General features: G+C 42.7%; 1 protein-coding gene across 1 annotated transcript in view; it reads right to left on the minus strand.

Annotated features, from left to right (window-relative positions):
• Positions 1-27,740, minus strand: part of LOC139692801 (putative helicase MOV-10) — a 93,735-nt gene that overhangs the window by 3,036 nt on the left and 62,959 nt on the right. The window contains exons 16-19 of the mRNA XM_071591093.1: positions 11,127-11,293; positions 7,991-8,112; positions 5,097-5,220; positions 4,296-4,475 (exon numbers count right to left, since the gene is read on the minus strand). Of these exons, the coding sequence (XP_071447194.1) occupies positions 4,296-4,475; positions 5,097-5,220; positions 7,991-8,112; positions 11,127-11,293 (593 nt within the window). The remainder of the gene's footprint in view (positions 1-4,295; positions 4,476-5,096; positions 5,221-7,990; positions 8,113-11,126; positions 11,294-27,740) is intronic.

A 27,740-nucleotide genomic window follows, 5' to 3' on the forward strand; every position in this document is an offset into this window, starting at 1 on the left:
GTAGGTTCTATTCTCAAGAGCTAACTTCGATCATCTCGTGTAAAAAAGTTTTGAAGACAATCTAATCATTGAAAAAGCAGACTAAGGCAACACAGTGGCAGTGGTGAATATAAAATATTTTTTTTTTTAAGTTAAGTTTATTAATGTTAATTTTAAAATAAGTTTATACAGTATAAACAAGTGCTATGACTTCATCAACAGTGAAAAAATTGTGAAACTCTGAAATGACCCCACCACAAAATTCCAAAGAATAGTTATAAAGTGTTTAAAAACCACCCCCAATATCCTCAAACAAAGTGAAATTTACAAAGCAACAGTGATGAATGCGAGGGCTTCCAGATTTTTCAGCCTTCCTAAAATTCATAAAGAAAATATTCCAATGAGGTCAGTGATTTCCAGTGTATCCGCCATCACGAGGAAACTAGCCTCCCTCTTCAGAGAGTTGACGAATTTCCAATCTAAGTTAGGAGTGAAAAATTCCAGTGATTTCTGTGCACAGCTCTCCCAGAAAGGTCTCCCGCCCTCCAAACATATCCTAGTGTCATTTGATGTCAAAAACCTATTAACAAATATCCCAGTTTTGGAAGCATTCGTAGTGGCGGAAAAAGTGTTAAAAAGTGCTGGTGCCTAACCACCCTTCCTCAGTGAGTTCATGTCACTTTTGAGATTGTGTGTGGAACAAAATTATTTCCAATTTAGCAATGGATTCTTCAAACAAGTGGAAGGATTAGCCATGGGGTCCCCGTTATCACCACTACTTGCTGACCTGTACATGGACGATTTTGAAAGTAAAATATTCAGCAAACCCTCAATTTGTACCAAGAATATTCACTGTTGATTTCTATACATAGACGATATCTTTGCTATATGGACATATGAACAGGCACTGATAGACAGAAAATTTTATGAACAACCTAAATTCCCAATGCGAAAGTATCAACCAATTAATGTGGAGGAAATAGGTTACAAATGGTGTAAACTCCCTTATTATGGATTGATTTCACTAAAGTTAGCCAACCTCTATCCTAGGAAAAATTTCGAATAACTCTTAACGATACGAATAACTTAAAATCATTCTTGAATACTTCAAAAGACAAAGCAGGAAGAATAAATAAAAGTGGCATTTATACGTAAACTCGTAAGGACTGCAGTGCTATCTGCATAGATCAAACGGGGAGATCATTAAAAACGCAAGCGGAGGAACATAAATACTGTTTCAGGAACTGTCACCTCAAGTAATCTCACTTCGCCAAGCATCATCTACAGGAAGAAAATCATGGCAGTGATTTCAACCCGGAACTCTTACACCAGATGGAAAAAGGAATGAGGATGGACAAGTGGGAGGAGCTGGAAATCAGAAAGAATTTAAAAACGGGTCATTTGGTTAACGATTTGTTGTTTAAATACCTCTCCCCAATCCTGGAAGTACCCCTTTCCTTCATAGGAAGATGCAACAGACCCCCCTGCCCTGCTGGTGAACCCACCAATCACCTTTCCTGACGCTTAACACCCCTCTTCCCCCTCCCCATCAGCACCAATCACAACCCCACTTTCTTTCCCTTCCTTCTCCCCCCTCTCTCACCCACCCCTCCTCTCTCTCATGATTGGTATGTAAATGGACCACGACTTGATTAATTTGAACCTGATGATGACGCCTAAGAGTTGAAACTAGTACAAAAATAAAGAGCAGTGGAAATATACATTGTGTTCTTCATTTAATGGATTAACATCACCTTCATGCCCAATCGCAATATCCAAGCTTTTTTGGGTCATGGAAGAGATGGCCCCTTCCACCGTGAAGACTAGACCTTTGGTTTCTATATCTTCATCACAAACACCCATGTTTCATCGCCTGTGCCGATCGTTTTTAAGAAGTTTCAGTCATCATTTGAAAGACCGAAAGCAGTTCCTGGCTGCTGTCCAAACGTTTAAGCCTCTGTTCATTCGTTAACACTTGTGGCGCAAATTTCAACATGATGTGCTGCATTCTAAAATTTTGGTCTAAATGATGAAACACAGTCCAATACTAATTTCAGCTTCATTGGCATTCTCCCACACCGTTAACCTATGGTTGGCTGGCACTAAATCATTCACGCTGTTGACGTGGGCATCGTTTGTTGACGTCGATGGTCATCAACTTCATGGGTCTTCATCCGTCGAGGTTTGTCCAAACTGGAAGCACTTGCACCGATGAAAGCATACTCCTCAGACTCATCGATTTATGGCCAAATGCCTCTTGGATCATTGCATTCGTTTCAGTTGCACTTTCCCAAAAGCAAAAGTCAATGCACATGCACTGCTTCTCTAAGAATGAAGGTGTTAACTTCAACACTCATTGACACAAGAATTTGTACAGCAAGTGTGTGCAACCTCAGACAAGAATCGCTGTTGCGCAAAGACAAGTTGAGATAGAACAACCAGTGAAGCAATATTTTACTACTCTCAGACACCACTAGAAGGTGACACCTCACTGATTGTGATCTGTCAAGCAGTTCGGGCATAGAAAGACAGGTCTCATCTTTTTTTGTACAGACCTTGTATATCTGTACAGCTACAATGTTTGTTTTTTAACTGTTTCGATTGTGACAAATTTTGACAGGTTTACACACAACTCTCAGATACCTCTGCCTACTGGCAAATCTCCAAAGATCCAAATCCCGCACTTCAGGAGGTACTAAATGAATTTCTCGCATCCAACCGGCCAAATGAGGGTCCATCTCCTTCAGACTTGACCACCCACACACCCCTCATTTCCACATCCTTCTGAAGATTCATAAGCCTTGGAATCCCAGTCAGCCAATTTTATCCTCCTCTTTAACTCCCAGATGGAAAGGTTCTCTGCATTTGTAGACCACTCCCTACCATCAGTCACCAAAGACCCATGCCATTTCCTGGAAAGGCTAAAATCAACCTCCCTCCCTCCAGATACTGAGATTACTATGGCCACAATAGATGCAACATCCCTATACACATCGATTCCCCACTCAGAAGGTCTCTCCGCTCTCAAACATTACCTCTCCCAATGCCCTGAGCCACACATACCCAGCACAGATTTTCTCCTCAGCCTTTCCGAGTCCATCCTCACCCGCAACTCCTTTTCCTTTAACGACAAATTCTTCTTGCAAATCAAGGGCTGTGCCATGGGCAGCAGGTTCAGCCCTTCCTATGCAAACCTCTTTCTTGGTCTCGCAGAGAAGAAATTCCAGTTAAAACAACACCTGAAACCTCTATTGTGGCTCAAATATATGAATGGTATTTTCCTTCTCTGGCCACATGGCACTGATTCCCTGACAACTTTCATTTCCGACCTCAATGCTTCATCCTCCATCTCCTTCAATTATACAGTTTCCTACTTCAAAAACACCTTCCTAGATGTAAACATATCATTAATAGACAAAAACTTCCACACTTTTATGTATACACATATAAAACCGACCAATAAACAACAATACTTACATTACAATAGTTGCCACCCATATCACACCAAATGCTCCATTCCTTATTCCCTGTCCATAAGAGGACACAGAATTTGCAATAACCCCGACTCCCTTGATAATTTTCTCTCAAATCTACACTATTCCCTCCTCAAATGAGGTTATCCGGAATCCCTCCTTAACAAAAGGATCCGTACACATGCCTACACCCCCAAAACCATCCTCCACCGCAGAAACCCACCCTCTTTCAATTTGCACCACATACTTGCCTGGCCTAGAATCTCTGCGATTAATCATAAAAGATTTCTACCCTATCCTAGAAAATCATAATGTCACCGCCAATCTTTTTCCCAGATGTTCCTCTGTTACTTTCAAACAACTTATCAGATCTTCTCAAATCAACCAATCTACTCCTTAAAACCACTCCCATGCCCTGCAATAAACCTAGATGCAAAACATGTGCTATTTTCAAAACCAGAATCCCATCCCTTTCCCACCCGCTTTTTAACTCTCTCCCACCAATCCCCCACTCCTCATGCACCTCCAGCAATGTAGTTTACTTCCAGAAGTGCCAAATTTGCCCTGCCTTCCATATTGGACAGCGTGCCACACCCCTCAATGGTAGAATCAATAACCACCGGGCATCATGCAAGAATTCTTCACTGCACGCACGCACACACAAAATAAGTCTAGTCCACAAAAATATCCTCAAATTAGGGAACTACACCTTGAACACTGGGAACTCACCCATGTTAAATCGACATTCCCCAAGCTCCACCCCCCACAGAGGAGCCAGCACATCTTTGGGCACTTTTTCAGCCAGGAGTTGGTTACCAAAGAGTCCAACAGAAAAGTACTCACCTTGGGTTCTCTCAAGAATCCAAGTCTGAATTTTCGGTCCAAGTTGATCTTTTGCGGGTCAGATCGCACCGTTGACACAATGATGGCCCTCCTCTCCTGGCCCTGGAACTCTTCCACTGATGCCACCGACACGTCCCTTCCAATGTTATTCTTTCTAAGGGATGCCCTGATCTTTTCCACCTGATCAAACACAAGACAAACGGGGGGGAACATGCATCAATAGCCATGACTGGAGATAATGCCACACTGCAGGCCACCTTCACTAATTTGGGAAAATGGTATTTTTTTTTAAAGTTGGTAATTATAAAAATGACAGCAAGTATAACTGTAGAATTATTCAAAAGTTACTGCAAGTAACATGCGCAAACATGTTCGGTCTGAAGCAAAAACAGAAACATTTTCCTTAAATGAAGAATACAATGTATCTTTCCACTGCCCTTTATTCACGTACAACTAGTTTCAACACTTAAGCGTCATCATCATGGTACACGACCTTTTGTACCTGATGACGACGCTTGAGCGTTGAAACTAGTTGTACGTGAATAAAGGACAGTGGAAAGATACATTGTACTCTTCATTTAATGGACATGAACTTCCACAAAGTTGAGCCAGGAACAATTGAATATTTAGAAACATTTTATTTTGCAACCCTGCCGCAGCTGATATACTAAAACAGATTATCATCATTTTGAGGTAAGAACATTACCCAACTACTACCAAGGGAGACATAATAACTAATGCAGCAAAAGTAATTACAATTACGCCAGGGATGTATTACCCTCTCGGCAGATGAGAACCTACCTGCCTTCTGTATGGACTGATGATTCCAATTTCCTTTTCTGGAAGTTTAGCACCTGAAAATCTTGAAGTCAACATTTCTTTCAGATAAAACACAACCATGTGAATTTCTGAAGTGTTGAAGTAACTGAAAGAAACAAGTAAATGGGCTCACATAGCTTATTACAGATGACTGATGTGGCTCTCTGTATTAGGTTTTGCATCAATCCAATACCCAATATTTCATTAGTTTTAATTACAGTTGTTTTTGCATTTAGACTGCACACAGCATGCTGATTTTTTCAGCATTTTTATGTTAATGAGCAATATCAAACCATTCCTTGGCCTTCTCCTCAGGCATCACTAGAGAGTACCATTACGTCTTCCAGACATTGACATCTTTGTACACGTTTAGTGCTATCCACACGTAAAGAAGACAGATTTAGAATTACAGAGAAAATCATTAATCATGATGATGACAGTATATAGCCAAGCACAGAGCCTCGTGGGATGCCACATTTAAGTTTCAGAGCCACAGATTGGCACCCATCAAGTTCAACCAACTGGCGGTAATCTGTCAAAATGAGATTTCATTTGTTACACTGTTACTCCCTTGACACCATAATATTCTACATTTGAGTGTAATACACAGATATGAAATAGCTGTAGACCAAATACCATTAAGTTTAACCTATGACTGGCAATCTGCCTGCCATTACTTCTTTTTATTATTACTACATTGGGATTGATATGATTTTTGCTGAATGTGGCCTGTGCTTCAACTTGCAGGGTCTTGATTCAGACTTTGTAAGTTGAAACCTGGGTCTTGGATGTTACATTATGTGTGAGTGAGCAAATTGGTTTCTTTTCCGATTATGCATTATTTCCACCTCCTCCCTCTCACTCCTTCCATCTCCACTACCCTCTTGCCTCTCCCCCAACCATTCCTCTCATCCCTCCTCCGCCTCTCGTTCTCCCCTTCCCCTGCCCCCCCCATTTCTCTTATATATATGTATATATATATATATATATATATATTATTATTATTATTAGGTAATCTACCGGTTAAGGTAGGTTTTTGGATGGACATAATTACTAATTAAATAATTTGTGACCCCTAGCAAAACACAACATCCTACTTTACATCAGGTCCCTCTTCAGCTCTGAGTATTTTCTTCCTCCCTTCATCCCGTCCAACATCCCTATCCTGTTCCTTCCCTTTCCTCTTTTGCCTAACATACTCGCCTCTATTACAGTCTTCAACATCCCCTTGCCGGTCAATATCCCCTTCATCCACTTTTCCAGCCTCCATAGGATTTCTCCCAACAAACCCCTCTCTTCGCCCACCATACCAAGTACTTCCTCATTTGTTTTCTTCTCTGTCCATTTCACCTTCTCCATTCTTCTCCACACCCACAATGCAAAAGCCTCCAGTCTATGTCTATCCTCCTGCTTCAATAACCATGTTTCTGTGCCGTACATAGCTACGCTCCATATCATAGTTTTTATGAGTCTTTTCCTAATATCCTTACTCAACGTCCCTCTCATCAACTCCCTCCTCCTTGTGAAAGCTTCTTTGCCTAGCACAATACTTCTCCTTACGTCCCTACTACTTTGACTGCATTGGTCGAAAACACTTCTGAGATACATGAACTGTTCTACCTGCTCTAGGTTTTGCACTCCTATTTTAATGTTTAGCTTAGCCTTTTTCTTCCTAGAAAATCATACCTATCGCACTGAATTTTCATTTCACTCAGCAATGCTTGCAACCCCTTGGCTGACTGACAAACTAAAGCTTGGTCATCAGCGAACCTAACTGATTTTACGAATTCCCCGCCCACTTTCATTCCTACCTCCAGTTCTTCCCATGCCTCTTTAATCATTTCCTCTGCATACAGGTTGAACAGCGACGGCGATAATGGGCAACCCTGCCTTACACCTCTTCCTAACACTGCCCATCCGGACTCCCCGTTCCCTACTCGCACCTGAGCAGTCTGAGACATGCACAGGTTGCGGATTAGCCTCCTTTCCTTCCAATCTATTCCTATTTTCTGCAATATACTCATTAGTTTTTCACAATTCACTCTATCAAACGCTTTTTCAAAATCTACAAAACAGGCAAATACCCCTTGGTTGTACTCTATATTCCTCTCGATTAATAATCTCATTACTGCAATGGCATCACGCGTACCTCTCCCCTTTCTAAACCCAAACTGATCATCCCCTAAGTAATCATTTACCCTACTCTCTATCCTTTTGCTGATGATCCTGAGGACAACTTTAGCTGCGTGGGATACAAACTTATTGATCTGAAGTCCTCATACCATGAAGCCTTTACCTTTTTCGGAATGGGAACTAAAACTGATCTCACAAAGTCTTCTGGCCAAATTCCTCCTCCTCCATACATGCAACGAATCACCCCATAAAGACCACACTCCCCTCAGTTCCTATACTTTTTGGTAAATCTGCAGCATTGTTGTCTACTCCTACAAATTATTTGTTACGGACATTTTGATAATTGCTTCAATGTCTCCATGCTCCCCTCTCATTATCCCTCCTCGAAAATAAGCAAGCTACAAGTTTGTCTCTATAACATCTCCCCTTTCCCAAATCCACCCACAAGCAATTACTGCAACCCTACACATTAATCCCAACCAGAGATTAGGGGTAACTTTCAATTTCTAAAAATAGGGATATAGATTATGCACATACTTCAATTACAATTTTCTTCCTTTACAGCAACAATATTTATAGGATGAGAAGCTTGAACTTGTTTTATTGCATGGCTGCCTTGGCCTATAGCAAGACAAACCTGTTATATGTGATAACAAGATACTCCAGACAATTTTTATATCTGACAAACTATGACATCAAAGAATATTTCAAACAAAATCCCTTGGCATTGCTCATAGATTTACCTCGGTGAGCGATTATCCCTCTCTTCCCGGCCCTCCACACCATGGAATATCATTGGGATGCCTTTTTTAGGGAGCTGGTCCCACTGGCAAGCAGAGTACGTCACGCCCCTGTCCCCACACGGCTGCATGGAAGAACAAATGCCAATCACTGGTCCAAACTCATGCACACACCTCCTCCCAAATATAATGAAAGTCACCGCATATGTACAAACTGCACAACACAGTTTTACAGGAGACATTACTTGATTTTAAGTAACACCAGGTTTATACATGACAGAAGACATGTATGCAAATGGAAAGTCACGAGATATAGGAAATATGGATAATTAGCATAGATAGAGGGAGATATCAGTCAAATTTGAGAGAATGAGGAAGGAAAGGGGTGGAGGAAAATGAAAGATTGGACTAAGATGGAAGGAAGGAGTTCCAGAAGGCAGTTGATAAGATTCCGGAGGAGGATACAGCGAGGAGAGGGGCAGAGTGGAGAGATCAACACAAGGAATAAAGAGTGTCAACAGTAACAATGGGATTGTCAAATAGAAGAAGGATTAGGAATCAATAAATTGTAGAGGAAATGACCACAGAGATGAATGAAAGAAGGACATTGAAGAATTTGAACAAGGGAGAAGCAAGTAAAAACAAGGACACAACAAAGAGAGGTGAGAAACTAATGGGGCAAAACAGAAACGGTCAACTCTGTAGAGGAATTTGGGGTAAGCACAAGCTTTGCAATGTTTGCAAGTTAGCGATGGGAAAAGATTAAATGGTTAGAAATTGGACAATCACCACTTAAAGAGTTTAGTTTAATAACCTTACAATATTGTGAGTTAAAATGACTGAGTAACTTTTAACATAAGATTCAAAGAATAACTTTCAGAAAATTGTAGGTTCTGAGAAACGCGGAAAGTTGGTTAGTCAACCAGCGTATTGACACAGCTTACAGATCTCCAGAGAAGTGCCGACCAAAGACTCTTGATCTCATCATTCCACACCAGCAAGCAGATGTATAAAAATGGTCTCTTCCCTCAGTGCTCATAAGCGCTCACTGAGTGTTGATGATCACCTGCGAGTGAGGGCCGCCTCCTCCTTCCATTGGGCCACAACAACAAACTGAAGGCGTCTCAACACGGCTCAGCCCTTCAACCTCCCTACCTCGCCCTACGAATGCATTCCAATTATAGCACTCTGTCAACTGAAACATTTTTCTCAGAGGAGTAAACTTCCCCCCACCCCCTCCCACTCGTAAGTACACCCAAACACTATGCCAAGCACCTTTGTATGGGCAGTGAGCTTATTTAAGTGGGGAAACATTACTAACTCTCAACTTCAATTGGATCATTGCGGTTGCAATGCAGACAACATTGCCAAAACTAAAAACCGCTCATTTTAGAAATAAAAATAAAATTTTGTCTTAAGCAACACAAGATTTTCATGTTAAGCTCAAAACGAGACAGTGCAAGATTGCTTCCACGAGATGTCCCCAAAAGATGTGGGAGGCTGGCCGAAGACGATAAACGAAAATCTCTTCAACTGCAGCAAAATTAGCCTCTTACATTTGAAATGCAGGGTGTACACAACCTATGGATGAAATAATGCTCCGTCTTATGTTCGATTCTCTTTAAAATAAAATGGACATTTTTTTCTCCTGAATATAAGATGACAATTGTACGTATTGAAAATATACACTTTTACATGATTTGTCACAATAATCTCCCCTAAAGAAGATGGTTGCCAATCTTGCACTTATTAGTTAAGTGTTTAAAAAGTGCGAGGAAAAGGTACACAATTCCTCAAATAACATTTTAATTTTTACATACATACGAAAGTGAATGATGAATCTAACATTTTCAGGCAGTCCACAGGCACGCAGACAGACAATAGCATTGACTATTATGTTTGGAGGAAGAATGTCATGACATCTAAGAAAGTAGTGGAAGCTTGAGGCAGTAACAATGTCACTAGGACCGTGAGTTTAAACCCCATAAGAACAGCGGGCATTGCCAGGCTAAGTCTTAGAAAAAAATGTAAATATGTATGGTTACCTAAATCCGAAACAGCTTGAATTTCAAAAGAGCAATGTGTGCCAGTAAGCTCAATGTTGAACTCGAGACGATATTAGTCATTGTTCAGTGCTTTAGTAATAATAGCAAAAAAAAGTAAATAAAGAGATGGAAATCCTTGACAATGCATATATCGTGGTGTGCTGTATGTTACAGAACATTGGTTAAATTCCATTGATTCCCATCGCTATACTGGAATGCATGAGGGTACATTTTTTTGAAAGGCAGTTTAAAAGTAATGGTGGCACCCCCATCCTCCCTTAAGAACCTCGCTAGTTTTGGCGCATACAATGGACGCTCCATCAAAGGAGAGCTCACGATCCCCAGAAAGTCGCTTGCTACATCAAATTCTTGTTAACAAATAACACAATAATCAAACATCATCAGATTCCTATTACTTGACAGGATGCTACAACCATCAATCGAGGCATTTCATGTCATATGCACAACAACATTGACCAAATCCCAAAGAAACTGCGGGAGATGGCACAACAACTTCTAACGGAGTCATCCGCTAATGCAACAAGGCAAATGATTTTTATGCTCTGAAATTATGAACATTGACCAAGACACCGCACATAATTTGCACATTGGAGGGTAGCCATAGCATGACCTGCGATGTTGTCATGCGTGTGTTAATAGTCTTGGTGGTCAATGTTGGAGAATACACTGGATGGACAATATGAACATGGCCAACCATTGGCTAGAGATTACAAATCACATTCTGGAATGTCTTGATAATATAATCTACTAACGTAAAGATTTTGAATATCTTTGATTTTTCAACAAATTATTTACTTGTTCATACTTTATTACAATTCTGCTGACGACGCATGTTGTCATGTCATATTTACAGTTCAAAATCACCTTCAATCTACCTTTGTAAATTTGTACTCCATAAAAGAAGACATGAAAAACTTTATTGACATGTTAACAAACTGAAAAAGTAATGCTCTCATGAGCAAATTAAAAAGCCCTTCAAGTTTTAACGGCTGAGATTCCTGCATTCGTTAAATATTTTCACCATTAGATATAATCGGATGCGACAGAAAAGTGACGAGACACAACTAACTTACCTGTAGCTCTCCTTGATAGAACAGTCTGTTGGGCAGATTCAAAATCGCAGGATGTGAGCGGAAGTTTATGATCAACTTTGTTAGTACCTTTGGATTGTAAGCATTGGTTCTATCATCCCTTTGGTATAATTCTTGAGTTAACATCAGTCTCTCGAGCATTGATCTCTCTGCAAAAGAATGGGAGACAATATTAAATGATGTTCATCATGATTATACACACACTGCCCCAAGAAAAAATAGAATGATTGTTCCCCAGCAACATGGATGGCTTGCGGTGGGAAAGATGGTGGGGCATCTGGGGAAAACAAAACACGACCTGAATCAGACCTCTGTGGGCCAGTACGGCGAGTTGATCGCCACTAGACTGGACCCATGTTCAAGGGCCACATCACAAATTCATGATTTCATGTTCGATGGGGTAATGATACGTGATAAAATTCTATGTCAAACTCAGAAAATTGGGTTCAGAGACCATGATCATTGTTAAGGATGCTTACCAAGACGAAGCAATGTCCCAATAAATGGTTATCCATTGGCACAAGACGCTCCGGGGTGGTAGAGATGAGGCTGATGATGAAGAATGTGCCCTGGGCATCCATTAACAATGGAGTTAGATAAACATGTGCAAAACGTAAGAGGCAGGCATTATTCGATCGATGCCCAAGTGTCAAAATGTTAGCAGAAGAGTGCAATATTTCAAAAACTAAAGTGCATCAATTTCTTAGAGAAGATTTCGCCTTGAGAAAGGTGTGCGCCAGGATGGTCCCCAAGATGGTGCCAGAAGATTAGAAGGCTTTCCGTGGGACAATCCCTAGTGATCTCTGGTACCGATGTGCAAATTGGCTAAATATTTTTAGGCTATGAGGTTACTGTTGACCTTTGTTCCTGACTATGATAATGAGCTGGCAGGGCAACCCTTTTGGAATGCTGGATATCAAAGAGCCCAAGACAAAGTGCCTGGACGAGGTTCCTGTTGCTACCTTCCTGAGTCCCTTGAAGGAATTCAGTATCATGAGGTTTGGTCTACAATTGATTTTTACCTCAGATTTATCGTACTTATTTCAGGGACAGATGCTAAAAACTGTCAATTTATCGATAATATAGCTTTAGGATGCCAATATACAATCCCTAGCTTTTGGCCCAAAAAACTTAACAGCATATTTAAACACTAACACATTTTGGCACACAGATATAAGGAGCACTTGGCCCTTAAATAAGCTTATTTAATCAGAGACACTAAAATAATTAGAAAAACATTGACACAGCACTCATTGAAGATGAACCTTTCAGGGCCAAAATGTGACTTTTCATCACGAGAAGAAAAATAAATTAATTGTCAATTAATGAGACATGCAGATCAATATTCTTTCACTCATAAAAATATCAATTAATTTTACGAAGATCATGAAACAAAAAATAATATGTAACTAAAGGATTAATCTTTCTCATTCTTTATATCTTCGAACAGATATCAGTCCGAAAATAGGAAATATCCATTTTCAATACAAAATTTTGAACAACTTCATCTACTGAAATGTAATGAAATAATTGACTTTGTAATTCCACACACTTTTGTGAAAAAGTGTATGGAATTACAAAGTCAATTAATTCATTACATTTCAATATATTGATAGAAATGAGCTCTTACGGCTAGTAATATATAATAAATGTGAAACTCCAATAGCCGTATACAGTTTACCTTTCTAAACAAAGTAAAAATGAAATTAGTTGGCTAGTGCCATAAGTCAAGAAGGGGTAAAAGGCAAAAAAGGATAATGAGGTAGGTAAAAGGGGGTAAAAGGTAAAAAAGTTTCACATTTATTATACATTTCAATATGTTATGCAAATTCCACAAAGTTCCGCCTGAGACAACAAATTTTTTTTCAAACTTCATCTACATTTTGTGCTTTGCATCCATTGCTACTTTTTTGCTGCCGACAACATATTTTACCATAATTTAACGGGAAAGGGCACCTCAACTTGGCTTCAAATGAATATTATTTTGTTTACATGAATTCAACTTTGCTTGCTGTCAACTTCCAATAGTCAAATTATATGATAATAGTTTGATCAATTCCAAATAAGAATAATTTGGGGTAGTTGGCATTTCACTTTAATATGCATGTAATGCTTTTTCCACTGCTTTAGAACCATTTAGCTCATTCATAATAAACATGTCATTTCATTACAAAAAAGTGTATGACAAAATAAAAGAAACCTGCGTGGAATGAAGAATGAGATCTCATTGTGAGGGAGTTGCTTTACCATGAAGCAAAGACCCCCGACATAATCATGAGACTCTAGCCATCAAACCTAAAATTCTGATTACTATTTTTTAAAAGTAATTTACTGGACAAGGTAAGTTTTGGTTGGACACAACTATGTTTTATGACTCCTAACAAAAACATAATCCAGCAACCTAGTCTACATCAAGTCCCTCTTCATCTCTGAGTACTTTCTTCCTCCCTTCATCCCCTATCCAAGACATCCCTATCCCCTGTTCCTTCCCTTTCCTCGTTTGCCATTAACATTCTCCCTTCTATTACAGTCTTCTACAACAACCCACTGCCCGTTAATACCACCCTTCCTTCATCCACTTCACCTGCCTCTAAAGGATTTCTCCCAACAAACCCCTCTCTTCGCCCACCATACCAAGTTCTTCCTCATTTGTTTTCTTCTTGGTCCATTTGTCCTTCTCAACACCCACATTTCAAAAGCCTCCAATCCACTTCTATCGTCCTGCTTCAAGGACCTTGTTTCGTACCATGCAAAGCTACGATCCATATCAACGTTTTTACAAGTCTTTTCTCAACTTCCCTACTCAATGTCATTAACTTCTTTCTCCTTGTGAAAGACTCATCATAGTGCAATTCTTCACCTTACGTCCCTACTACTTTGACCGTATTGGTCCAAAACACTTCCGAGATACGTAAACTGTTCTACCTGCTCTAGTTTCTGCCCTCCTATTCTAATGTTAAGCTTAGCCTTTTTCTTTCTAGAAAATCGCATAACCTTTGTTTTATTAATATTGATTCTCATACCATACCTGTTGCACTGAATTTCCAATTCACTCAGCAATGCTTGCAGCCCCTTGGCAGACTGACAAACTAAAGCTTGGTCATCAGCAAACCTAACTGATTTTACGAATTCCCCACCCACTTTCATTCCTACCACCAGTTCCTCCCAGGCCTCTTTGATCATTTCCCCTGCATACAGGTTGAACAGCAACGGTGATAATGGGCAACCCTGCCTTACACCTCTTCCTAACACTGCCCAACCGGACTCTCCATTCCCCACTCACACCCGAGCAGTCTGAGACACTTATAGGTTCTGGATTAGTCTCCTGTCCCTCACGTCTATTCCTATTTTCCGCAATACACTCATTAGTTTTTCCCAATTGACTCTATCAAACACTTTTTCGAAATCTACGAAACAGACAAATACTTCCTGGTTGTACTCTATATTCCTCTCGATTAATAATCTCATTACTGCAATGTCATCATGCGTACCTCTCCCTTTCTACATCAATACCCTGCGAGAAACCAAAAAGGTGTGTGGCAAGGGGTGCAGCACCAGGAGGAAAGGGTAAGGGATGAGGGGGTTAGGGTTTTTCAAATGGATGGGGAAAGGTGGGGGGATCCTGCAAAAAATATACATATAAATATACTAGTATAACCATGCGCAGTCGCTACCTTTTAGGTTGATACTTATTATGTCGAGCCGGCTCCTGGGGGATTTGGATTACAAGCATTCTGGTCTCTTATTGTTCTCGCAAAAAATTACCATTTAAACATGTCTACCTTGCAGTCAATCTCTCTAATCTCATATTCGTGATCCCTCTGCCCGTAATACGTTGGGGTTCGTATTATGTTCTTGATGTCATCGGAAAAGGACCCATCTTTAAATGTTTTTAATGAGTTTAATCTATATTGTAAACGCCGCTGTGTAAGGGAATCCCAGCCTAAGTTTTCTAGTTACGCTATTGCGTTGGTCAAAACAATTTCTGACAAATCTAGCCCCCCTCTGCTGAACTCGATCTAATTCCGAAATCAAATTTATATCTTGAGGATCCCATATACTGGCAGCATACTCTAGGTGGGGCCTGACTTGGGCAAGAAAACATCGTTCCTTCACTTTTTCGTCGCATTTACCCAGCACTCTGTTTACAAATCTTAATTTTTTATTAGCATGACCGCATATTTCCCGTATGTGCTTTCCCAAGGACAGATCGTGAGTAATTGTTACACCCAAGTATTTAAAGGAATCTACCCTCGCGATTTCTGTTTGCTTCACTTTGTAACTAAATGGTGGGGTGTTACTCTTTTCCCAAAAATGTATTACTACGCATTTCTTCAAATATAATTCCAATTGCCATGTATCGCACCAAGTCTGGATTGCATTTAGGTCGTTAGCTAGCGCGACTCTTGTCTTCGTGACTTCGAATATCTCCATAAATCACTGCATCGTTGGCAAAAAGACGGAGCCTGCTATTAACCACGGCGCTGAGGTCATTTATGTAAATAAGAAACAAGAGGGGGCCTATGACACTTCCCTGTGGTACACCCGATGTGACCTTGACAGTATCGGATGATACACTGTCCAGGACAACTGTTAGAACATGATCTCTTAAGAATTGTCTAATCCAGCATATAATACTCCAGTGTATTCCAAAAGTTTCCAACGTCGCGAGTAAGTTGCAATGAGAGACTTTATCAAAAGCTTTTTTAAAATCTAGGAATATCGCATCAACTGGAATATTACTTTCACCGGAATGCATTATATCATGAACAAAGAGTGCGAGTTGAGTTTCGCAGGATCTACCTTTACGGAACCCGTGTTGGTTATCAATCAATAAATCTTGGCGATCAAGGTACCTCATTATTGAACTAACAATGATGGGCTCAAGAATCTTACAGGAGATTGAGGTGAGTGATATTGGCCTATAATTACTGGGGTCCTCCCGGTCTCCATTTTTAAATATGGGTGTCACAGAAGCTATCTTCCAGCCGCTTGGCACGCTTTCTTTTGCCAATGATTTCTTAAATATTATATTAAGATAAGGGGCAATTTCAGACGATAGTTCTTCATGCACGCGAGCTGGTATCTCATCAGGTCCCGGAGATTTGTTGGGGTCGATGTTTAAAAGGAGTAACTCTATTCCGCGGGTAGAGAAGTCAATTGCTTGCATTGGCTACAGAAATGTTTTCCGGAAGGTTCTCTGGTATATTCTGGAAGCATTTGTTGAAAACACTGTGGAAGAATGAGTTTAATATGCTGGCTTTATCTAAACTACTTGTTACTTTATTCCCCTTTTTCGTTGTTCAATGAGTTTACGGGGGACTTTTTTCCCTGCACTTCCCTGACGTAGAGGACCAAAACATCTTTGGGTTATCGTTGAAATGCTCACCTAATTTTTTCCTTTAGAATTCCACTAGCACCTTCCGGAAGGCCTTCTTGGCAGTGAACCTAGATGCTTAATAATTCCGCATGTTTTCCTTGATTTTATCAGGGGAGGAATCTTTAACCGTGTTTTTCATTCTGGCATGGCATACCCTTTGCCATCTTAGTCATTTCCACACTTCAGAGTTGTACCAACTGGGCTGTGCTGGGGTTCCTTATTCTCTCTTATATATGTACTAGGTATGAATCTCTGTATTGCTGAACGATTTATCACAAGAAAATTATTCCGGGTATCCTCGACACTCCTGGTTTTGCTTAATTCGTCAAATCTAAGAAAAGAACAGTTTCACTCACATTTTGAGCCATCATAGTCAGCTTTATTGAATAAATAAATTTTTCTCTTAGGTTTGTTAACTTTTTCTATGCTTAGGGAAAATTTAGCGTTTACAGCCCTGTGATCACTGATTCCATCAATAACTCCTACATTTAAGACCTTTCCGGGTTTATTAGTAGCTAATAGATCAAGAATGTTCTTTCCCCTTGTTGGTGAAGTGACTAATTGATGTTGGGTATTTGAGGTGAACGTCACAATAAGAGGGACTCGCATAAATCCTTGTCTTTACCTCCATTTATAAAACTGTACGAATCTCAATCTACTGTGGGAACATTAAAATCACCACTGATAATTAGTCAATGCTCTTTGTTGTGGGATGTTAAGCTTTTTATCTGCCTTTCTAGATCTAGTATTGAGTTAACAACAGCATGGGGTGGTCTATAATACGCACAAACATATATTCTTTTTGCACTGGGTATTTTTACTGCGCACCAGACACTTTCTAAACAGCTATCAGGTAATGACTCAGCTCTACTGACGCTAGAGTTTTTAACCGCGATAAACACTCCTCCTCCGGCTCTATTCTGTCTGTCGTTTCTATAAACTGTGAAGGATTTGGGAAATATTTCTCTGTCTGCGATATCATTTGTTAACCAACTTTCAGTTCCTATAATGATATCTGACTCTGTGCTATGAATGAGGTGGTGAAATTCCAGTATCTTATTTTTTAAACTTCGGCAGTTAACTACTACAACAGAAATTATTTTTTAGTCTAGAACCTTCTTTGTGTTTGTTGCGGTCTGCTTTCTGGTGATGCTATTTATGAGTCTTTTGGGTGTCTTAATACACGATCGGTCCATATCCTGATAAGTGATTCTTTCTTTTGTTTCATTAGCACTGTACGTGGTTGTAGAAATCTCTTCAGGCAACCTAGCATTGTGAGACCCACTAATTGACCTACACTCTATAATATTGTTATCAGGGGAATTTAAATTTACTAGACGCCCAAACCTACGCTTTTGCCTAAAAAATGTCTATAGTGCTCAAAGATCCTATAAGCCACGTGAACTGATGCCTCAGGGGGTGTGTGTAGTGCACCCCAGAGCTATTCAAGGGAGCGCGACAAGACCCGAGTACTGGTCTCAAGTCCACAAACTCGGCCCCCATGTCCCGACAGAATTTCCACAGCCTACCGTTTAAAGACTCAACACGATTCCAAACGTAAGCACCGCAGTCAGTCCACGGGACAATGCTGCATATGCACCACCATAAGTCCACACCAGATGCCTTCCGCACACGATCCACTTAGGATTTTATGTCTGTAAAGGCACCCAAAATCCTTTCGGATCCGTACCTGGAAGCATCGTTGGTGCCGATATGGGCTACCAATCACATCATGGAGCAATTCTTCCCCTAGACCGCCGCCCCTACTGCAGCCTTGGCGTTAGGAATTAACCCCCCCGGCATACAGTAGGAGGTAACCCTCTGGTTCATCGCGTCCCTATCTTACCACACCACAATGGGGCCACCAACCGCCGGACGTTGGAATTCCCTAGCAATAAGATTCCCCCCCTCCCAGCGCGACTACCCCTAGGGATGGAAGACGCCGAGGATCGGGGTGCCTCTCCCAGAATCGACCTCGCCGCTGCTCCGCGCCTCTTGGTTGCCACCTTCCACTCCTCTGGCCGAGGGGAAGGGGTCGCCACCGGGCGAGAAGAGCCGGCCACCGTCGCCTCCAAGACCGACTTATTAGCATTTGCACCCGGATGCCCCCGGGACACCAAACTGGTGCTGCTTGCGGTCCGGGAGGCAACGGGGCAGGCCCCCAGACCCAAGGCGGCCACACACCTCGTCAGCCTGGAGCAGAGCTCCGCCACTATCCTCTCTAGCTCGGCGACGCGGGCCCTTAAGAGCTCGCTCTCCGCCGCTACTTTCGAGTTATGGACGGAGGACCCTCGGGTAGCCATCCTATTCTCGATTACTTTGTAAAAGTTATTATATGTTGTGATAGCAGAATTTATAGGCAACTTACAACATCTTTCTAAATATTTGAAGAAACCATTGTCAGAGAGGAAACTGCTCAAGGTCGCATTGAGCAATCTACTCCCAGAATATCGAAATGAGATAAAAGATCGACGCCTTAAGACATTGGATGAACTGATGGATGGTGGTCAGAAGTATGAAAGAAGAATGGCAAGCAATGCTCGTTATCATGATCCTATGCCAGCTAGCGAGTCGCTAATCACGACTGGCGCTTATGTGAGGAAAGGAGAAGAGCAAGGATCTAGAAAACTAGCGAAAGTAGGGGCCCTGGGGAGCAATGTGGAGGAAATGAATAAGAAGACCAGCATTGTTAACGAACTTCGACCCAATGAGGTCAAGAAAAAGTCCATCACGGATGGAGGAGGGAGAATACCGCCCACCATGAGGAAAAATGGCGAGCCGTCCTCTCCGAGAGAGGTCACGCCCAGCTCCTCTGAGGGAAGGTTACAATGGCCGATGGGACAACCGGGCCATAACGAGACCTACGTTGTCTAGGCCTTCACAGGCGAGAGACCAGGGACCGGGCTTTGACGGAGCTTGTTATTCCTGCGGAGAGTCGGGACATAGGGCAAATGCGTGCCCGAAAGTCCAGTGTTTCAGCTGTGGCGCAAGAGGGCATATCAGTGTCAATTGCCCCAGTCGACAGGGTAGGACAAAAGAAAAGTGCCAACTTTGCGGCAAGGTCGGCTTATTGGCAATTAATTGCCCTAATTGCAAACACCTGTTTACTCGGCAGGAAAACGGACAAGCGGGGAGTCGCCTAGCCCAAGCGGCTTCCCCGTAAACCAATCCGTCGAACACGAAACGGCTGAATTAGATCTAGATAATCATAGGAATAAGTCAATTAAGTTAGGAAATGGTGATTCGATTTTGGAAAAGCCGAGTTGGACAGCCAAATTCTGCGAACCAAATTCGATCAAGGAAGATGTAAATAGTGGAATAAGGGATTGTATAGAGAAAGGAAGGGAGATAAACTCAGATGGGCCAGATGAAACATCTGCTCCTGGGTCGAGTTGGACAGCCAACATCCACCACCCATCTGAGGCGTTGGCAAAGATCAAGGATGAAGAAATCTACAGATCGAGGTGGACAGCCAACCTCTATCGATCTGGCCAATGCAATGGAGCTATCAGGAAAAGCTCTCCAGCTGAGCAGTCGAGACGGACGGCCGACCTCCACTGCAAAGCTGATATTTGCTGTCCAGCCGTTGATTTCGCCGAGCGGGTCAGCCCGTCTCCGCCCATCAAATCAACCGCATATGGGGCAGAAGGCGCATTGGTCGACGGAGTCAGCTCCGCTCTGCCAATCCGTTAGGTCGGAAGAAAGCGAAAGGGTCAAGTCTTTGGTAGGATCGAACAGGCCAGCCTGTCTCCAGCCGCCAAAGCAAGCAGAGAGTGAGAGAATGAGTGAGAGGCCTCAGAGCATCTCGTCGGTGCCACAAAGCCCGCCGAGACATGCGTGGAATGTAGATTCTGCCCAGTCGCTTCACGCGGGCCAGAAATCAGAACAGGAGAGCGATTATGAGAAATTACCTCAAGTACTGTTCACTCTGGATCGGTTGTGTTCCGACAAAGGGACGGGCCGGAATGAGTCGAGTGAGAGTGTGATATACCCTGTAACCATTGAGGACAAACCTGATAGGCTGTGTCCGGTTCAGCGAGGGGGAGTCGGCGTGGAGTCCACGCCTAGAGTGAGTTTAGCGAGTGTGACGGCAGAGAGTAGAGACCAAGTCTCAGTCCTGATCGGGGGAAAAGAGTACATTGCGCTCTATGACCCCGGGGCTCAAGTGACCATAGTAGGTCCCGAGGTGGTGAAAAGGTATAAGTCAAGACTGAAGGGGTCAATGACTCAAGTGACGATGCCAATGACGCCCATACCAGCTAAGACTTTGGGATACCTAGATGTGACGATTACTATCGATGAAAAAACGGAGAAGATGCAATGGAAAGCCGCTGATTTCCTGTCTTCTCATCAAGTGATCGTAGGAGCGGATTTGAAAAACCTCTTTTCAATTGATACGATGTCCGCGGAGAAGTGTTGGAGAGCAAAAAAGGGCCCGTGGCACCCATTCTGGAAGAAAGGGGCAAGAAATGAACCACACATTTTCGCAGAATGCGCTGGTCTATCAATCCTAGAGAGTTATCAAAGCGTAAGGCTCAGCGCACTACTGAGCGAATTTAATAGAGAGGAAGTGAAACAGGGTGAGAAAAAAAACATGGAATGTGGAGGCATCACTACGCTCACTGATGACCAGAGAAGAAGACTGAACAAGGTAATAGAGCAAGCGATCACAGAGGGCCCGAAGTTAATGCTGCTGACAGAACACCATATTGACGTTCAAGGAGCAGAGCCAATAAAACATCGGCCGAGACGAATGTCTCCTAGAATGATGGAAGTAGCTCAACAGGAACTTCAGAGGATGTTAGACGAGGGAGTAGTGGAAAGGTCGGCCTCAGCTTGGAGCAGTGCGCCAGTCATTGTCAAGAAAGCAGATGGTAGCGCGAGACTCTGTATCGATTACAGAGACCTTAATAAGGTTACAAAGAAGGATGCGTACCCTCTGCCTAATATGGATTCAATCCTTGACAAGCTGAGGAAGGCCAAGTATATATCGAAAATCGATCTCCGTTGGGCCTACAACCAGATTCCTATGGAGGAATCGTCTAAGAAGTACACAGCCTTTGCTATTCCTGGCTCAGGTCTGTTCCAGTTCCGACGAATGCCATTCGGTTTGACGAACACACCAGCAACGTTCCAACGACTAATTGATTCGTTGTTCGGACCAGAATTCAAACCAATAATGTTCGGATATTTGGACGACATAATCATAGTCACCGAATTATTCGATGAACATCTGAAATGGGTCGAAATTGTGTTGAGAAAACTGGACCAGGCAGGGCTAGTAATCAATAAGGAGAAGAGCGAGTTTTGTTGTACCAGGGCTGCATATCTTGGATATCTGTTACACGCAGAGGGACTTAGACCAGATCCGGAAAAGATAGCTCCAGTCGTGAATTATCCAGCACCATCTAACCTCAAACAACTAAGACGATTTCTTGGTATGATTGGATGGTACGCTCGGTTCATAAAGGACGATTCGGAAATCAAGCTTCCACTGGTCAAGTTATTGCACAAAGGTCAAGAGTGGGAATGGACAGAGGAACAGCAGAGAGCGTTTGAGACATACAAAAGGGCCATTACAGAAGCCCCGGTCTTGGCAAGGCCGGACTTCTCTAAACCCTTCATTGTACAAACTGATGCGAGTAGTGAAGCAATTGGAGGTGTTCTTTCTCAAGTGAATGAGGACGGAGAACATCCAATCGTTTATGTCAGCCGAGTTCTCACATCAGCTGAGAAAAACTATACGACGACAAGAGAGAATTATTAGCTATTCTATGGGCCATAAAAAAACTAACGCCTTATTTAGAGGGCTACAAGTTCCTCGTGATCACAGACCACTCCGCACTCCAATACCTGCGAAATCTCAAGGAACCTACGGGTAGGCTCGCGAGATGGGCGCTGGAGTTGCAGCAGTGGGACTTGGAGGTGGTGCATCGTCGAGGTAAAATCCATGATTTGCCTGATGCACTATCTCGTATGTACGAGCAACTTTCTGGCAAAAGAGATCGCTGAAATTACGGAAGTAAAGGATGAGGACTACCAACGCAGAGTCGAGGAAGTCAGCAAATATCCGGAGAGGTATAAAAATTGGAAGGTTGAGGCGGGCCACTTGTATCGTTACAAGTACGATGAGCTGCTCGATCCAATCGCTGATTGTGAAGAGGGCTGGAAACTTGTGCTTCCAAAAGAATGTCGAGAGCAGGTCATAAGGGATGCACATTGTGAACCTTCATCGGGCCACCTCGGAGTGGAAAAGACGTTCGATCGAGTCGTACGAGATTACTATTGGAGAGGGGCCTATCACGACATTCACAACTTTGTGAGGCAATGTCAGGACTGTCAACAGTTCAAAACGTCGCAGCAAGCGCCTCAGGGACTATTGGGTAAAAGAACGGTAGAGAGACCATGGAGCGTCGTAGCAGCAGATCTCATGGAGTTTCCGCTTAGCAAAGCCAAGAACAAGTACTTCATAATCGTTCAGGACTTATTTTCAAGATGGGTGGAGCTAAAGGCGGTCAGGGGTGCTACAGGGGCCAACGTGGTTAAAGCACTTGAGGAGCTTGTCCTATTTCGCTGGGGAACGCCGGAGTATCTCTTGACAGATAATGGAAAAGAGTTTGATAACAAATGCGTAAGAGAAGCATTGGGAGAATATGGAATAACGCATACAACAACGCCTCCATACCATGCTCAGGCAAACCCAGTGGAAAGATCCAATCGAACGCTGAAGACGGCCATCGCGATGTTTGTAGAAAAAGACCATAGAGACGGATCAGCATTTACCCGAACTAAGGCATGCAGTCAACACCGCGAAGCAGGCCTCGACTAAGATCTCGCCAGCCTATTTGAACTTCGGAAGGCATCCACTGCCACTGAAGAGTTTGCGGCGCGAGCTTGAGAAGGGGGAAGGCATAGAGAGCAGATTGGATCCACAAGCGTGGAAAAAGAGGGCCGATAGGTTAGGCTTATTACGAGATCTAGTAACCAAGAACATAGAGAAATCTCAGGAAAAACAGGCGCGAGCGTATAATAAGGGTAGAAGAAACATCGACTTTAATGTAGGAGACCTAGTAATGCGTAGGACCCACCATCTGTCCAGTGGGAGTGATAGGTTTTCAGCCAAGCTAGCCCCTAAATTTGAAGGACCGATCGAGATACTAAAAAAACTGTCTCCAACAGTTTATATCATAGAAACGCGTTCCCATAAGCAAAACGCGAAAGTAGATATTGGCGACTTGAAAAGATATATAGCACCAAGATCCACTCGTCAAAGTGGTGAGTCCTCCGAGCGCCAAGCCCACGCAGCACACTCTTAAAAAAAATTCCTTATGAATTTTGGTATTATGTAATAGGTCAGCATTGTGTGTTTGCCTCATGTTATCTTGTCTGTGTGTCAAAGTGAGCGATTTATTTTTCAATGATGTGAAAATCTCTGTCGGACATTATTGTTGTTATGGCACATAGCCCTTGAATTGTGGTGAATGAAAGTTTGCAAACGAGGTGTGATGTGTTTGAGCTGAGGACGTACTGCCTTTTATAGAGTGAATTATCTGAGCGAGTGATGCTTTTGTTGAAATTTTGTGAGAAATTCCCTTGGAATGTATGAAAGATTCATGCCAAAAGTTTGTTCATACCAAATGTATTACTTGATGTTCATAGAGAATGTGGTTAAAATGAGAAAAAGTTGTGCTATCCATTTTCTATCAAATAGCTGAAGACAGAATCTCAAAACTGAGTGAACTACTGGTAGAAATCTGTGAAATTGTTGTTATTATATTGTGTTCATAGTTTTCAGTTGCAGGCTCGTTTGTAAGCGGTCCACTCGGACGAGTGTCCGGCTTAGGGAGGGGGTATGTGACGTTGTGCTTGGCGCAGCGTCACTTGCCCGGTTCGAATACGCGCGCCCCTCTCGCGAGCCGTAGAACGGCGGGGCGCTATCTGTTGGCGCCGACAAGGTACGTAAGAAAAAAGAAGAGAGCCGAGCGCGCCGCGCGCGGGGAGTGCCGGCCAACACGTGGTAAGGAGGGTTCGTTGTGAGACGTCCGAGAGAGAAGGTCGTGTGCTATCATCGTCGAGTCACCGACAGCCTGCGAACACCGGTGGTGCGCGTGCCAGCAACCGGCCTCGCCGTGTGGGCCCCCCGCAGGCCCCGACCGGAACATCGGGAGCCAGCAGTCGACAGCGAGGCAGCCATCTTCGGCTGCAGCCGAGCGGCCACCCAACATCGTGGCCCAGCAGGCGTCGGCACCGCGCGTCATGTTTGCTTGGGAGCGCCCACACCTTTTCTTGTGATAATAAATAGTTCTCATGAAGTTTACTCGTCGGAGTCCATTTTTATGCGCCTCGTTGCGTCCCTCGTGATTTCAGCTGAAGAGCCGCTGCCCACCCCGGGGCACATAAAAGCTGAGCGAGCCCTCCCCTGGGACGAGGAGTGTGATGGGCTAGGTAGGCCATAGCCGAGAGGCGTGACTCTGCGGCTAGCCATGCGGCTAGCCTGGTGCCCTCAAAACAAGTAGAGTCGCGGCCTCCCTTGTCTCGCGGTATCGGGGAAAATTTATCTATAAATTAAATACGTCACACGCGTCACAATGTTTTAACGCCTAGGTTGTACACTGTAATAACTCGAGTGGTGTGGAAAATGCGATGGCGAGGTATGGCAAGTAGTTTAAGAGGGTGGGTAAGTTCGACGTGTGCGTAAGTATAGGCTGATTGCAAATTAGTGGTCGAGTACCCTCGCAGCGGTGGGTTAAGTAGCTGGTGGGTGACGCAAGGGAAAGGCTGTTGACGCGGGGAAGGTGACCTTGGTTCAGGGCGAGGGGAGGGTACAATGGAGAGGGGAAACTAAGGAATTTAGGGAGAGTAGGAGAAGTGAAAGCGTACTACTACTGGTTTTGCGTGAGCTTTACAGCTAAATAGTTTAAATACGAAGAGAATTGATAGTAGTCAAACTATACTACCTTGATCAAAAAGTTCCCGGAATAACCACCGTGTGGCGCTCCCATCGTTCCGATTTGAGTTCTGTTTTTTTTGTTAAATTGGTACATCTGTTGTTGATATTCCCTTTAAATCTTAGTGTCATAACTTGACATTTGCAAAAGTTACGGTCGGTTTTCGGTATGTCCATCAGTGCTTCCTGCGATTTTTCCATTACTTCCTCTCGGCTGCTAAAACGCGTTCCCCGTAATGGTTTTTTAACTCGATTGAACAGAAAGAAGTCACAGGGAGCCAAATCAGGTGAATTCGGTGGCTGTTGGATGGTATTTGTTGCATTTTTCGTCAAAAAATTACGAATAATGATAGCACTGTGCGACGGTGCGTTATCATGGTGCAAAATCCACGAGTTTTCTGCCCACATTTCTGGTCTCTTTCGGCGAATTGCTTCACGCAAACGTCTCATAACGCCCAAATAATACTCTTTGTTTACTGTCTGGCCTTATGGCAAAAATTCATGATGCACTACACCGTTGTAATCCATGAAAATCGTCAGCATTGCCTTCTTTTTTGACTGAAAACGACGTGGTTTTTTTGGTCTCGGCTCATTTGGTGAACGCCATTCACTTGCCTGATGTCTGGATTGCGTGTCGTACTCATAAACCCACGTCTCGTCTCCAGTAATGATCCTTTTGATGAATGTGGGATCGGATTCAGCCTCGCAAATCATGTCTTTTGCGACGTCAACACGGTCTCTTTTTTGCATGAAATTGAGGTCTCTTGGCACCAACTTTGCTGCTACACGACGGAAACCCAAATCATTAACCACAATGTCTTGGGCGGATCCATAGGCAATGTTCAAGTCCTCCGCTATTTCTCTGATGGTTAATTTGCGGTTATTGACCAACATTTCTTTTACTTTATCAATTTTTTCACCGACTTTCGATGTCGATGGTCTGCCACTGCGTTCATCATCTTCGATTGACTCACGACCACTTCTGAACCGCTCGTGCCACTGGTAAACGACCGTTTTTTTTAGAGAATCGTTGCCGAAACACTTTTCCAACATTTCCAACGTCCGTGCGCCACTAAATCCGTTTTTTACGCAAAATTTAATACAAGTTCGTTGTTGCAAATTTAAATCCATTTCTGAAATTGTAAAAAATCGCCAACACACACAGAGATAGATGTACTCTTGGCTACGTAACTTTTGCAAATGTCAAGTTATGACACTAAGATTTAAAGGGAATATCAACAACAGATGTACCAATTTAACAAAAAAAACAGAACTCAAATCGGAACGATGGGAGCGCCACACGGTGGTTATTCCGGGAACTTTTTGATCAAGGTAGTATGAATAAACCGCGAGGAATACACTTACATCTACTTAGGGCTAGTATATATAAAAAAGAAGCAGCACTCAAACACAAAGAAGACACAGTACTATATAGATAAAAGTATAGATATTTATAGTATTATTATTATTAGGTATTCTACCAGTTAAGGTAGGTTTTTGGATGGACACAACTACCAAACAAATATTTTATTACTCCTAACAAAACAAAAAATCCAGAATCCTACTCTACATCAGGTCCCTCTTCATCTCAGAGTACTTTCTTCCTCCCTTCATCCCCTCCAACATCCCTATCCTGTTCCTTCCCTTTCCTCATTTGCCCAACATTCTCCCCTCAATTACAGTCTTCAACATCCCACTGCCGGCCAATACCCCTTTTCCTGCCTCCATAGGATTTCTCCCAACAAACCCCTCTCTTCACCCACCATATCAAATCCTTCCTCATTTGTTTTCTTCTCTGTCCATTTCACCTTCTCCATTCTTCTCCACACCCACATTTCAAAAGGCTCCTGTCTACGTCCATCCTCCTGCTTCAATGACCACGTTTCCGCGCCGTACATAGCTACGCTCCATATCAAAGTTTTTACGAGTCTTTTCTTAACATCCTTACTCAAAGTCCCTGTCATTAACTCCCTCCTCCTTGTGAAAGCCTCTTTGCCTAGCGCAATTCTTCTCCTTACGTCCCTACTACTTTGACAGTGTTGGTCCAAAACACTTCCAAGATACATAAACTGTTCTACCTGCTCTAGTTTTTGCCCCGCTATTTTATTTATAGTATTTACCTCTAGAAATATACTCAAGAACTAGCAAGGATAATAAGTGCAACACTTGAACACAGGGGAAACACACCAAAACCAGGTAGATAGACAAGTACGAGCTAAATACACATGCAAATTACAAGCAGCTCTATACACTAAGCTTATAACTCATC

This window comes from Hetaerina americana, unplaced genomic scaffold, assembly GCF_022747635.1.
Source record: "Hetaerina americana unplaced genomic scaffold, ioHetAmer1.1.p SCAF_41, whole genome shotgun sequence".
NCBI lineage: Eukaryota > Metazoa > Arthropoda > Insecta > Odonata > Calopterygidae > Hetaerina > Hetaerina americana.